This window comes from Culex pipiens, chromosome 2, assembly GCF_016801865.2.
Source record: "Culex pipiens pallens isolate TS chromosome 2, TS_CPP_V2, whole genome shotgun sequence".
NCBI classification, from domain to species: domain Eukaryota; kingdom Metazoa; phylum Arthropoda; class Insecta; order Diptera; family Culicidae; genus Culex; species Culex pipiens.
In genome coordinates this window covers 10763533-10777678 of record NC_068938.1, presented here as the reverse complement: position 1 = coordinate 10777678, position 14146 = coordinate 10763533, and the positions used below count along the sequence as shown (strand labels likewise).

The window sequence follows — 14146 nt, the reverse complement described above, 5'->3', positions numbered from 1 at the left end:
AGTATCAAAAACCATAAAGTTTGATACCCATATTGCCCCAACTCTTATGGTTCGGCAAATGTCCCCCATCGGAACATCCCCGGGGCCTCCGGATTGTGGCCACTACTGCCGAAATGTCAAATTTCATATTCAGTATAAAAAACCATAAAGTTTGATACCCATATTGCCCCAACTCATATGGTTCGGCAAATGTCCCCCATCGGAACATCCCCGGGGCCTCCGGCCACTCCGGATTGTGGCCATTACTGCCGAAAAGTCAAATTTCATATCCAGTATCAAAAACCATAAAGTTTGATACCCATATTGCCCATACTCTTATGGTTCGGCAAATGTCCCCCCATCGGAACATCCCTGGGGCCTCCGGCCACTCCGGATTGTGGCCACTTCTGCCGAAATGTCAAATTTTATATCCAGTATCAAAAACCATAAAGTTTGATACCCATATTGCCCCTACTCTTATGGTTCGGCAAATGTCCCCCCATCGGAACATCTCCGGGGCCTCCGGCCACTCCGGATTGTGGCCATTACTGCAGAAATGTCAAATTTCATATCCAGTATCAAAAACCATAAAGTTTGATACCCATATTGCCCATACTCTTATGGCTCGGCAAATGTCCCCCCATCGGAACATCCCCGGGGCCTCCGGCCACTCCGGATTGTGACCATTACTGCCGAAATGTCAAATTTCATATCCAGTATCAAAAACCATAAAGTTTGATACCCATATTGCCCATACTCTTATGGTTCGGCAAATGTCCCCCCATCGGAACATCCCTGGGGCCTCCGGCCACTCCGGATTGTGGCCACTTCTGCCGAAATGTCAAATTTTATATCCAGTATCAAAAACCATAAAGTTTGATACCCATATTGCCCCTACTCTTATGGTTCGGCAAATGTCCCTCCATCGGAATATCCCCGGGGCCTCCGGCCACCCCGGATTGTGGCCACTACTGCCGAGATGTCAAATTTCACATCCAGTATCAAAAACCATAAAGTTTGATACCCATATTGCCCATACTCTTATGGCTCGGCAAATGTCCCCCCATCGGAACATCCCCGGGGCCTCCGGCCACTCCGGATTGTGACCATTACTGCCGCAATGTCAAATTTCATATCCAGTATCAAAAACCATAAAGTTTGATACCCATATTGCCCATACTCTTATGGTTCGGCAAATGTCCCCCCATCGGAACATCCCTGGGGCCTCCGGCCACTCCGGATTGTGGCCACTTCTGCCGAAATGTCAAATTTCATATCCAGTATCAAAAACCATAAAGTTTGATACCCATATTGCCCATACTCTTATGGTTCGGCAAATGTCCCCCCATCGGAACATCCCTGGGGCCTCCGGCCACTCCGGATTGTGGCCACTTCTGCCGAAATGTCAAATTTTATATCCAGTATCAAAAACCATAAAGTTTGATACCCATATTGCCCCTACTCTTCTGGTTCGGCAAATGTCCCCCCATCGGAACATCCCCGGGGCCTCCGGCCACTCCGGATTGTGGCCATTACTGCAGAAATGTCAAATTTCATATCCAGTATCAAAAACCATAAAGTTTGATACCCATATTGCCCATACTCTTATGGCTCGGCAAATGTCCCCCCATCGGAACATCCCCGGGGCCTCCGGCCACTCCGGATTGTGACCATTACTGCCGAAATGTCAAATTTCATATCCAGTATCAAAAACCATAAAGTTTGATACCCATATTGCCCATTCTCTTATGGTTCGGCAAATGTCCCCCCATCGGAACATCCCTGGGGCCTCCGGCCACTCCGGATTGTGGCCACTTCTGCCGAAATGTCAAATTTCATATCCAGTATCAAAAACCATAAAGTTTGATACCCATATTGCCCATACTCTTATGGCTCGGCAAATGTCCCTCCATCGGAATATCCCCGGGGCCTCCGGCCACCCCGGATTGTGGCCACTACTGCCGAGATGTCAAATTTCACATCCAGTATCAAAAACTATAAAGTTTGATACCCATATTGCCCATACTCTTATGGTTCGGCAAATGTCCCCCCATCGGAATATCCCCGGGGCCTCCGGCCACTCCGGATTGTGGCCACTACGAACACTTCAGCCAACGGGGCCTCCGAACACTCCAGGTGGTGGCCAATTCCAATTATCGACTCCTTCTAATGCCGGCTGGCATGTCTTGGCTGATCCATGCCATCTGCTCCCGGACCACCAGACCATCTGCTCCTTATGTTGACTCGTCGACGTCCAGCAACAGAATGAATTATCGAGCCGAGTTTTGTTGGCTTAGGTTTAGTTTTGTTGCCCCGTCGATGATCCGAAAATTATGAGGTGGAGTGGGGGTAATTTTAGATACATCAATCTCACGTCTCTCGTTTGACTGATTGGGAAACGTTTGTTCGACCAACCAGCGTGTACTTTTGAGGGGAAATTTGCCGAGAGGGGAATTCGTCACGTAACGTTTTCGCTTCGCGAAAATTTTGGATTGACACCACGTATAGAAACCTTAGGACAAAGTTCTTTGTCAAAAAGTTGCACATCTTCCTAGCGCTGTTTTAAACCGCATTTTAATCACTGTTTGTCGAAACAATCACACTGTGCGCGTGATTCAACGATCCCATGCAGCATAAAGCTCACAACTAAATAGGACCTTTTGAAAAAGTAAGCGAGAATTGTCATAACAAAAACAAAACTTTTCTTACGTGGAATCGCAGATTTTTTTCCCGAACTTTTAGAAAATTTACCAAAAAAGCATTGAAAATCAGTGTAATTGTAATTCTATTTCTCAATGACACCCTGTTAGTTTACACTTTATACCAGGGCAAGGTTGTTGTTGTTTGTTCGTTTATTTGAGGCAACTTTAACCTTCTTGGTCATTCGCTGCCCATCAGGGCAAGGAATTGGGAACCACAATGTCCACCAGCGACACGATCGAGGACGGCGAAGTGCAGGAGCTTCTGAAAACGACGGGAACCGACCTGCGCCAGTACTCGGCCCAGATCGAGAAGGAGTTTAAGGAGGTGGAGAATCGTTCGATTGAGGATTATATCGCGCAGAGCCAGAATATCGCAAATCTGCACAACCAGATTGGAACCACTTCGAACATATTGGAGCGGATGGAGGCTGGGCTGATGGAGATTCAAAGTGCGCTGAATAACATTAGCACGGAAATTACAACGTTGCAGAAGAAATCCGTTTCGATGTCGGTTCAGTTGACGAACAGGCAGTCGATTCGAGCGCAGCTGTCGCAGTTCATCGAGGATATGGCCGTTCCGGAGGAGATGATTCAGACCATAATGGAGGTTCCGGTAACGGAGAAGGAGTTTTTGACGCACTTGATGGAGCTTAACCATAAGTTGAATCTGATGAAGGAGTTGAACTTTAAAGAGTCGAAATCTTCGCAGGACATCTCTGAGGTCCTTTTTAAGCTGAAGATCAAAGCGATGAGCAAGTTGCGGGTTTATTGCATGGAACAGATTTACAAGTTCCGCAAACCGATGACCAACTACCAGATTCCGCAGAACGCGATGCTAAAGTTTAAGTTTTTCTTCGAGTTTATATTGTCGAATGAACGTGGCGTGGCGCAGGATATCTGCAACGAGTACATTGACACGATGGGCAAGATTTACTACAGCTACTTCAAGAGCTACTCGACGCGGCTGGCCGCGCTCAAGTTCGAGGAGGCCGTCTCGAAGGACGATCTGATGGGGCTGGAGGACACGGTTACGAGGAGCATCTTTTCCAAGACCAGCTCGCTGAAGAACAAGAGCACCGTGTTTTCGATTGGGGACCGCGGGGACGTACTTAACCAGCAGCTGGAGGCACCGATCATCGTGCCACACGCGCAGCAAAAGACGCGCTATCCGTACGAGTCGCTGTTCCGGTCGGAGCAGTACGCCCTCGTGGACAATGCCTGCCGGGAGTATCTGTTTGTGACGGAGTTCTTTATCGTGCGCGGACCGCAGGCGCAAGAGCTGTTTAACCAGATTATGGGCAAGACGATGACGATGCTGATTGTGAGTTGTTGCTTGACTTGGAATGAAGAGTTTCCTTTCTATAAATTGCTTTACCTTCCAGAAAAACCTAGAAACTTACGTCCAAGATTGTTACGACACGATTGCCCTTTTTCTCTGCATCCAACTTTGTCTCCGCTATCAACTGATGTGCCACAAACGGTGCGTTCCGGCGTTGGACAAGTATTGGGACAACCTCCAGGCGGTCATTTGGCCTCGCTTCGAGCAGGTCTTCCGTATGAACATCCAAAGCATCCAGGAGTGCGATCCGACCAAATTCCCCAAAGAAACTGGACCGCATTACGTGAGTTGATTCGTTAAACTCATTCCTGTTGAATCTTAAACGGTTTGATTTCAGATCACTCGCCGCTACGCGGAATTCTCCGCGGCCATCGTCGGAATCTCCGAGAACTTCCCGAACGAGCTGGTCAGCCACCTGCTGCTGGAGCTGCAGGAAGAGGTCAAATGTTTCATGCTGCGAATGGCTGCAATTTTCACCACCCGAAAGGAGCAGCTAATCTACCTGATCAACAACTACGACCTGGTGCTGGGGGTTCTCATGGAACGAACCCGGGACAACTCCAAGGAAGCGGAAGCCTTCCGCGAGCTGCTCAGCACGCGCAGTTCCGAGTACGTGGAGGAAATCCTGGCGCCCCACCTCGGCGGAATCATCCAGTACGTCAAGGACTGCGAGCAGCTGCTGGAGAGGGAACAAACGGACGAGTTCAAACGGCAGGAGCGCCGATCGCTCCAGCTCGTGGCCAGCTTCTCCGTCAACTGGAAAAAGTCCCTCGAGGAGCTGAACCGCGAGGTGTTTCTCTCATTCCCGTCGCTGGTGACGGGCTCGCAGCTGCTGCAACTCGCGCTCGCCCAACTCGTGCAGTATTATCACAAGTTCTACAAGCTGCTCACGCCCAGCGCCCGCGCACAGCTCGTCAACATTCACGTGATCATGATCGAAATCAAAAAGTATAAGAGTAACTATTAAGCGAGGGACGTTCGGAAGTACTTTAAAAGAAGCGAATGCAGTATCTTAGTGTAGTAAGTGATGACCATTTAATATATAACCGATGTCACAGAAAGGGATGTTGCTTTGCTATTGTTCATTTTATGATCCGAAACATTCGTGGAGAAAAAGAGACTCGCCTTTAATCCTCATCGCCCAGCAGCATTTCGACGAGATCCTTGCTCGAAACCCGTTCGCCATCGAGCCGCTGCGGCGATTTCCAGCGAAGCAGCGTGGGCAAAAAGACCAAATTCGTGCGCGGATCCTTGCGGTACGGATTGTTCAGATCCTTCCAGCTGTAAATTGCAGAAAAGAGCCACGTGTCAGAGCGATACAAGCACGAACCTTCCACTAGTCATCGTGACTTAATTAACGTGGTGTGACCAAGCTCCTTGGGGACCAATCTTGTGTTGAATAAATAAATACTTACAAGGGCCGGTCGATTTCCACCGCAATAAAGTGGCTGTTTTCCGCGGCCACGCCACTGTTGAGGGCCTCCTCGACGACGGGTGCAGCTGGCGAAGGTAATTAAAAGGAAATTAGCGTGGTTTTAAAATTTACAAAGGCAGTTCAATTGGTTTTCGCAATCGATGATTGCAATTTATTATAAGCCATTGTTTAAAATAAACTTAACTGTCGTAAAAATATTTCAATATCTGGAATTATTGCATCTTTTTAAAAGATCTCACGAAAAACGGAAAACGTGAAATCTTGTAAAATTAATAATAAATAATGTAAAAATTAACAATTCAGGGATTTGATGATTTTGTAATATTAGGATTGAAGATTTTTAGGATTTTAGTACAGTAGTTGTTCGGTAACTGGGCGTTGTTTAACTTGGCTGCTTTTTAACTGGGCGCTCGATAACTGGGCCGTAGCCCAGTTAAAAAGCAGACAAACGTCAAAAAACCAAAACAAACCAAAATGACCGAGGGGTTAATGGATGCAATAATCATATTCAATAAAAAAAACTTTTTTCAAACTTACAATTAAAGAAATATGAAAAGTAAGCATTGTAAATAAATTTGAGTAACTTTTATTTTTATATTTCATCTGGAATATTATGCATCGGTGGTCCCCTCGTTATTTTTTGTTCAGCCCAGTTAAAGAGCAACATTCGGTGACTGGGCTACGTTCTCAGCCCAGTTACCGAACAACTACTGTAGGGTAATTTGAATTTAAGAATTTTCGAGTCTGAAATTTTTTTTTGTTGCTTTCCGAAAGCTAAATTTTAACCAAATATTAAAAATTTTCGGAATTTAAAAATCTTGAAACATAAAAAAATCCAAATTTTAGAATTCTAGAATTTTACAACCTAAAAATTGGGAAGGTTTAAAAATTTGAGGATTTTAAAGCTTGAAAATCTTACTGAAGAATCTCAAAATTTTTAAATTTAATTTTGATTTTAGTTTTTGGATTATGTATTTTTTTTTAATTCTATAATTTCAGAATTACAAAACAACATAATAAAAAAAATTGGAATGTTAGAATACCTATTTTTTTTATTTTAAAAATTTCATATGTATTTTGAAATTTTGATTTTTCAGAAATTTAAAATTCCGAGCTACGTAGCCCAGTGGTAACGCATCCGCCTCGTAAGCGGTAGATCGGGGTTCAAATCCCGGCTCGGACCAACACAACTGGTGATCTTTTCCCTTCTGGAATCGATTGCTTAGTAAAGGGAAGGTAGTGTATCGTCACAAACTGGACCTTATCACGACAACTTAGGGAGGCGACCTATGGAATGTTAACATTAACCTTAACATGTTAACATTAAGTTGAGAATGAAACTGCCACTGAATCCGCTTTGTAAATGCCGGCCCCGATACTCTTCAAGGGTGTTCCCCTCAGGAACTGGGAAAGATTTACTTACTTTAATAAGAATTCCAAAACTTTACAATATCATTTTTTTTATATTTTTTACTCCAGAATTTTAGAATTTGGTATTTTTCATACTTTGAAATAAGAATTTTGTAATTTCAGAAGTTTTGAACTCAAGAATTTCCGGATAACATTTTTTTAGAATGTTAAAGTATAACAATTTCGGAATTATAAAATTTACAAATTTTGGGATTTTAGTAAGATAAATTCGAAAATTTTAAAATATTGTATTTTGAAATGTATCAAGTAATTTGAGGATTTAAAATTTTTATGACTTATTTGAAGATTTCAAAATTGTAATGTTTTATAATTCCCGTATTTAAAATTTTGCGTTTTTTTTTTTGTGATTTAAGATTTTTTTAACTAAGAAATTTTCTTTGATAATTTTAAATTTTCGAAACTATAGATTTTTTGTTGAACTTTAAAATTTAAGAATTTGTGAGCTTTATAACCACTAGCGTGCACAGGGTAGGGCAACATGGGGCAACTGCCCCACCATCCCCAGAAATTTGTTTGTCAGGGGATGTCCACAAATGACGTATTTTTCAAAACGTTCATATTATTGCCCCACCTTCCTCAAAGAGCTGGGCATGCTAGTGTTTATAACATAGTAATTTAAAAATTTTAAAATTCTGTTTTTTTAACAAAATTCAAGCATCCAATTTTTTTAATTTTTGGAATTCTGAAATATTGAAATTTCAAAATTATTAAAATTATTTCAAAATTATTAAGAATCTCAAAATTTTGATTTTTCTGATCCTTTTTAAATTTTATAATTCCAGAAATATATAATTAAAAAATTTCGGTATCTCAAAATATTAGATTTTTCTATTTCTAAATATTAGAATTATTATAGTTTAGAATTTTTGAATTCTAATATGTAAAAACTTTTGTAAGAATTTCTGAATCTTTAAATATTTTTTTTAATCCTGGAACCATAAAATGTTTCATTTTTAATCTGAAAATTTTGTACTTTCTTTGAAATAAAGATTTTTCAATTTGGAGTTTTGTAAGGGCCCAAAAAACTATTGTTTGAAAATCTCAGCCCCCTTCCATAAAAAAACCCCTTGACTTTTTACAAAACTGGGTGGCTAAGTTCGTTCCCTGCTCTAAAGTGTCAAAGTGGTTTATGGATGGTTCAAACTTTCACAACCGTGAAAAAAAAACAAATTTTACAATTTTGCAATTCAAAATTATTATTGTTATATTTTTTTTAAATATTGGAATCTTTAAATTTTAGAATTCTACAATTCCGATTTTTTTTAATCTTGATTTTTTTTAATTCTCATTATTAGGAATTACAAAAACAGTAACTAAAAGAATTTAACAAAAATGTTTTACAATGTAAGAATACAATAGTTAATTTTCAAAATGTAGAATTCCATATTTATTTTGAATTTATTAAATTTTTAGAATTGTTAAATTGTGAAACCATAAAATTTATCAATTCTGAGTAATATAAAAAAAATTAACGTGAAATTTTGATTTTTTTAATGTAAAATTTTCAAAATTTTGTTCTTTTAGAATTTTTAGTTTTGTTTAGAGGCTTTAAATTTTTCAATTTAGATTTTCAAAAATCTATTTTTTTAAGTTTTAGAAACAAAGATTTTTTTTTAGTGCTGTGAAACCAAAAAACAATTTCATATTTTTTTAGTTTAAGAAATGTAGAATTTAAAAAAAATTTTGAAGTTTTATGTTAAACATTTTTTTTTATATATTTTAAACTACAATTTTCACCACAGCCCGCACTCGACTAAGTTTGTATCTCTTAATCGCACAATAATTATTGAACAAAATAAAATTTTAAACTGCCTTTCAGCGGTAAGCAAATAGGTTAATGTACTAGCATTCCTGATGCCAGATTTTTCCAGATTATTGCTAAATGATCCCAATGAGAACCATTCACCAACCTCTTTCTCATGGTGTCGATCCAAAACCCAAAATAAAATTCCCTGACTTTTCCCTGACCTCTCCAGACCACAATTTTTTTTAATTTCTTTTTTTACATAACATATTGTTTAGAGCGTTTTTATGGTTTCATGCATTTTCCTTTTTGAATATTGCAAATTTAAGATATTGAAAAAAATCAATGACTTTTTTATTTTATTTTTTTAACGATGGATTCTGCAAAAACTTAAAAACTTTTTTTTTATTTTGTCAATCATTTTTTTTTCTAATCGAACATCCAAAATGAGCAACCATAAAATTGTCCTATGTTTTTTATCTGGTGATGCCATTTTAAATGTTGCCCTTTACCAAAAAATCTAGAGTTTTTCCTATAGACATATGAAACACATTAGCTTACAGGGCCTTTAAAAACTCTAGAAATAATTATTAATTAGAATTATTGCAAAATTCAAATTGCGATTAGTTAGTTTCACTTCATTTCCTAAAGAAAATTTAAAGTTAAAAGTTTTCAAAAAAACAATTGAAAATTTGAATTAAAGTAAGAAGTCATGTTTAATTTTAAAATTGTTGCCTTTTGCGGAATTTTCAAACGAATTAGGCCGATGCCATTTTTGATTGTGTTTTTATAAAAAAAACTAAAGGTTTTGGAGACAAAAACCTTAAGAAAGATTAAAACAAAACTGAAAAACTAAGAAAAATATACAATTAAATGTAAATTTTTCAAGTACATGTTTACGGTTTTAAAAAAGATCTAGGTCTTTTTCAACAATGATTGTATTTAAAGTAAACGGTTTCTGGATATTTGAAGAAAACATCTTCTTAAATAATTTTACAAAAAAAAATATGTTTGCTAAAAAATAAAAAGAAATGGTTTCTACCTTGACCAGAGCCTACAGACGATCATTCAAACGATTAATACATTTTATAAAAATAAAAACAAAATACAACCTGCTCGAGCTTTTCAAAAAGTCATTGTTTATCAAACATAGATATTTGGGTGTTTTGGACCATTTTATGTTAACGCACATAAGAGCGTCTGGTACTTGGTTCGTGGCATAATCGGATCTGGACAGAACTGAAACTCCAAATTTAAGCTCGATCTGACCACGGGAACTCCTCCTTGTAACCCCTTGAATGTTGTTTGGGGAAAATATGTGAAATTTAATGTAGCTGTACAATCTCTATGAAATCTCGAATGCTTGAAACAACTTTTCCGAAGAGGCCATATTTTATAAATTCTTAAACTTTCAAAATTCCTATATTCAGAATTGTTACGGAGAAATCGAAAAAAAAAAATCCGCGCCATCCCAAAACCCAATCCGCGCAAAATCCTCCTCATTTTAAGAAAAACGATTTTGCGACAAACATACAAAAGAGTTTCATAAAAAAATCAATTTTGTAATCTCAGAACGCAGAATCTTGAAACGCTGAAAATTTATTTTTTCTAGGATTAGGTAAACTAGAGGAAAAGCCAAAACAAACATTTTGGCAAAAAATCAAAAATTTCAACATTAAGAAATTTAGATCTTAAAAACTGAATGAAATCTTAACAAAAAAATAATAAAATGAAAAATTGTAATAATTTCTCGATCTTGAGGTTTTAAATTTAAGATACAGTTCATACTCACCAAAGCGTCACTTAGAAAAATCGAAGCAAATTTTCCTACATCTTCTTCTCAAAATTTCTCTAACCAAAAAAAAAACTCCAAAAACACTTCAAATTTTATCAGGTTTTATGCAATAGTACCATCCACAAACCACGTGGACACTTTTTTGGAAATCCCAATCCCAATTTAAGAATTTAAGAATTTAATAATTTAAGAATTTAAGAATTTAAGAATTTAAGAATTTAAGAATTTAAGAATTTAAGAATTTAAGAATTTAAGAATTTAAGAATTTAAGAATTTAAGAATTTAAGAATTTAAGAATTTAAGAATTTAAGAATTTAAGAATTTAAGAATTTAAGAATTTAAGAATTTAAGAATTTAAGAATTTAAGAATTTAAGAATTTAAGAATTTAAGAATTTAAGAATTTAAGAATTTAAGAATTTAAGAATTTAAGAATTTAAGAATTTAAGAATTTAAGAATTTAAGAATTTAAGAATTTAAGAATTTAAGAATTTAAGAATTTAAGAATTTAAGAATTTAAGAATTTAAGAATCTAAGAATTTAAGAATTTAAGAATTTAAGAATTTAAGAATTTAAGAATTTAAGAATTTAAGAATTTAAGAATTTAAGAATTTAAGAATTTAAGAATTTAAGAATTTAAGAATTTAAGAATTTAAGAATTTAAGAATTTAAGAATTTAAGAATTTAAGAATTTAAGAATTTAAGAATTTAAGAATTTAAGAATTTAAGAATTTAAGAATTTAAGAATTTAAGAATTTAAGAATTTAAGAATTTAAGAATTTAAGAATTTAAGAATTTAAGAATTTAAGAATTTAAGAATTTAAGAATTTAAGAATTTAAGAATTTAAGAATTTAAGAATTTAAGAATTTAAGAATTTAAGAATTTAAGAATTTAAGAATTTAAGAATTTAAGAATTTAAGAATTTAAGAATTTAAGAATTTAAGAATTTAAGAATTTAAGAATTTAAGAATTTAAGAATTTAAGAATTTAAGAATTTAAGAATTTAAGAATTTAAGAATTTAAGAATTTAAGAATTTAAGAATTTAAGAATTTAAGAATTTAAGAATTTAAGAATTTAAGAATTTAAGAATTTAAGAATTTAAGAATTTAAGAATTTAAGAATTTAAGAATTTAAGAATTTAAGAATTTAAGAATTTAAGAATTTAAGAATTTAAGAATTTAAGAATTTAAGAATTTAAGAATTTAAGAATTTAAGAATTTAAGAATTTAAGAATTTAAGAATTTAAGAATTTAAGAATTTAAGAATTTAAGAATTTAAGAATTTAAGAATTTAAGAATTTAAGAATTTAAGAATTTAAGAATTTAAGAATTTAAGAATTTAAGAATTTAAGAATTTAAGAATTTAAGAATTTAAGAATTTAAGAATTTAAGAATTTAAGAATTTAAGAATTTAAGAATTTAAGAATTTAAGAATTTAAGAATTTAAGAATTTAAGAATTTAAGAATTTAAGAATTTAAGAATTTAAGAATTTAAGAATTTAAGAATTTAAGAATTTAAGAATTTAAGAATTTAAGAATTTAAGAATTTAATAATTAAAGAATTTAAGAATTTAAGAATTTTAGAATAAAAGAATTTAAAAATAATATTTTTTGTTCTCTTGATTGTTTTTATTTATTTTTTTATTTTTGAATATTGATATCTTTGATTTTTGTTTTCAGATTTTTTTATTTTTTGATTTAAAAATTTCGGATCTTTTAATTTTTTTTAATATGAATTTATTTTTTTGGGTTTTTTAATACTATTTTTCCTAATTTTATTTCCTAATTTCTGAATAATCCAATTTTGAATGTTGGAGCTGTAATTTTTGAATGTTTTGATTTTTTTATTTTTCTTCAAGAATGTTCAAATTAAAAAAAATATTTCTACTGGTTGAATCCCATCTAAAATTCAAAGGCGGAGAAGCTTCTGTTACGTCCAATCAAGCTGATATTTGGGATAGAAGCACAGTACACCCACTGAAACATGCCCAATAATAATTTTGGTTACATCCAAATGTCTGTGTATCTTCAGGAAAAGTTTGAAATATGATTAAGATTCACAAGATTAAAATTGAATGTATCCAGTATAAAAGAACAATAAATAAGGATAAAAAACATTACTCAAAACTTTAAAGAAATTAAATATTCAGAGTCAGTATGTTTAAAAATGAGTTGAGTGTAGTCCGTAACAACCCTGTTTTTCCATAAATTTTTGTTTTATTTCTTTAATTCTTGAATTTAATTCTTTAATTTTTAATTCCATTTCACCATCACTATTTTGCTTAAATTTTAGATCATTTTTAAATCATAGTTCAGTTTAATTTTGAGAAAAATAAAAATTTAGATAACGAATACTAAAGTGAAATTTTGGAAAATTTTCTAGCCTTACATTTTTTTAGAATTTTAGAATAAGAATTAAAAAAAATAAGAAATCAACAATTCCAAAATATCAGAATTTTAAAAATTTAGAATCTTTATGCTTTAGAATTTTAGATTGTTTTTTAATTTTCAAATGTTCGAATTTTTTAACTTTTCATTTTTTAAATCATTCAATTTTTCTGACAAAATGTATGATTTTCTCTATGGTCCCAAAATGCTAAGCAAACGACCAATTTTAGAACAAATCTCTGAGGATGGTGGGGCAACTGCCTCATATTGTCCCACCCTGTGTGCGCTAGTAATTTGTAATTTTCAGTTGAACGGAAATCCAAATCAAATCCAAATTATTTGATTTTTAAACCTAAACATATTGCAAACAAGCTACGCGCTTTTCATCGTGACCCTTTTCTTAAGCATTTTTTATATGGAGTTCTGCGTTCCTTCCGGACTGACCAATATAAAAAATTAAATATTATCAATGTTGCAAAGTTTGGCCTGGAAGACATTCAAATACATCATCAAGGGCGATAATATTTTTAAGATCATCGAAATTCCCTGACCCAGCTTAAAATTCCCTGACTTTCCCTGACTTTTCCAGGTCAAATAAAATTCCCTGACAATTCCAGGTTTTCCCTGACTTTTCCAGAAATCGACACCATGTTTCTATAGAGGTGTTATCTTATCACTAAAATAGTAAATAAGCACTTCACTATCAAACATTCCCCTTCTCATTACAATAATGACGGTGCTTCTTTCGCTGGCATGTCCTCACATGATTTCGAAAGTCACCGAAACACTCATCAATGGAACCGACGAATCATCCTGATCGGACTAAACGTAAGTTTAGAATCGGCTTGCCGTAAGAGAATTGGTTCTAATTACATAATTACAACCATAAATCTACCCGTTTATCAACACCGTCCCCCACACATGTAACTCACCCTTCACACAGTACGGGCACCAGCTATTCCCCTGCTCGTCCTTATCACCGGTGAACAGGACGTGCACCGGCTCCCCCTTTCCCTGGAGGCTTTCCGCCAGCTTCGTGAAATCCTCCCACGACTTTACGTGATGTCTGACAACCATCCTGGCGGCACGATTCAACCACATACACTGGGGCAACGGACGCGGAGCAGAACTATCTCCAAACGCGGCAACCGATATCGACTGTTTGACCCCTTGGGTGGACGCTGCTTTCACTTTTAAACCCGAAACTCCGGGAAACACGCACACGCACGTTCCGTCCGATTCGCCCGCGATGACTAATTCGACTGGATAAACAAAACTTGACAGAACTGATCCCTGGTGGCTAATGTCAGAAAACCCTGGTGGCGACCCTCGAA

At 35.2% G+C, this 14146-nt stretch overlaps 2 protein-coding genes across 2 annotated transcripts; one reads left to right on the top strand and one right to left on the bottom strand.

The window, feature by feature from the left end:
- Positions 1-2674: 2674 nt before the first annotated feature.
- On the top strand, positions 2675-5085 carry LOC120423983 (vacuolar protein sorting-associated protein 52 homolog). Its single transcript, XM_039587980.2, has 3 exons — positions 2675-4002; positions 4064-4303; positions 4358-5085. Exons 1-3 carry the CDS (start codon positions 2899-2901, stop codon positions 4985-4987), a joined length of 1974 nt encoding a protein of 657 aa, XP_039443914.1. The 5' UTR covers positions 2675-2898; the 3' UTR covers positions 4988-5085.
- Positions 5033-14065, bottom strand: LOC120423984 (thioredoxin domain-containing protein 17). Its single transcript, XM_039587981.2, has 3 exons — positions 13745-14065; positions 5436-5520; positions 5033-5301 (listed from the first exon to the last, which is right to left on the bottom strand). Exons 1-3 carry the CDS (start codon positions 13911-13913, stop codon positions 5148-5150), a joined length of 408 nt encoding a protein of 135 aa, XP_039443915.1. The 5' UTR covers positions 13914-14065; the 3' UTR covers positions 5033-5147.
- Between the last annotated feature and the right edge of the window lie 81 nt (positions 14066-14146).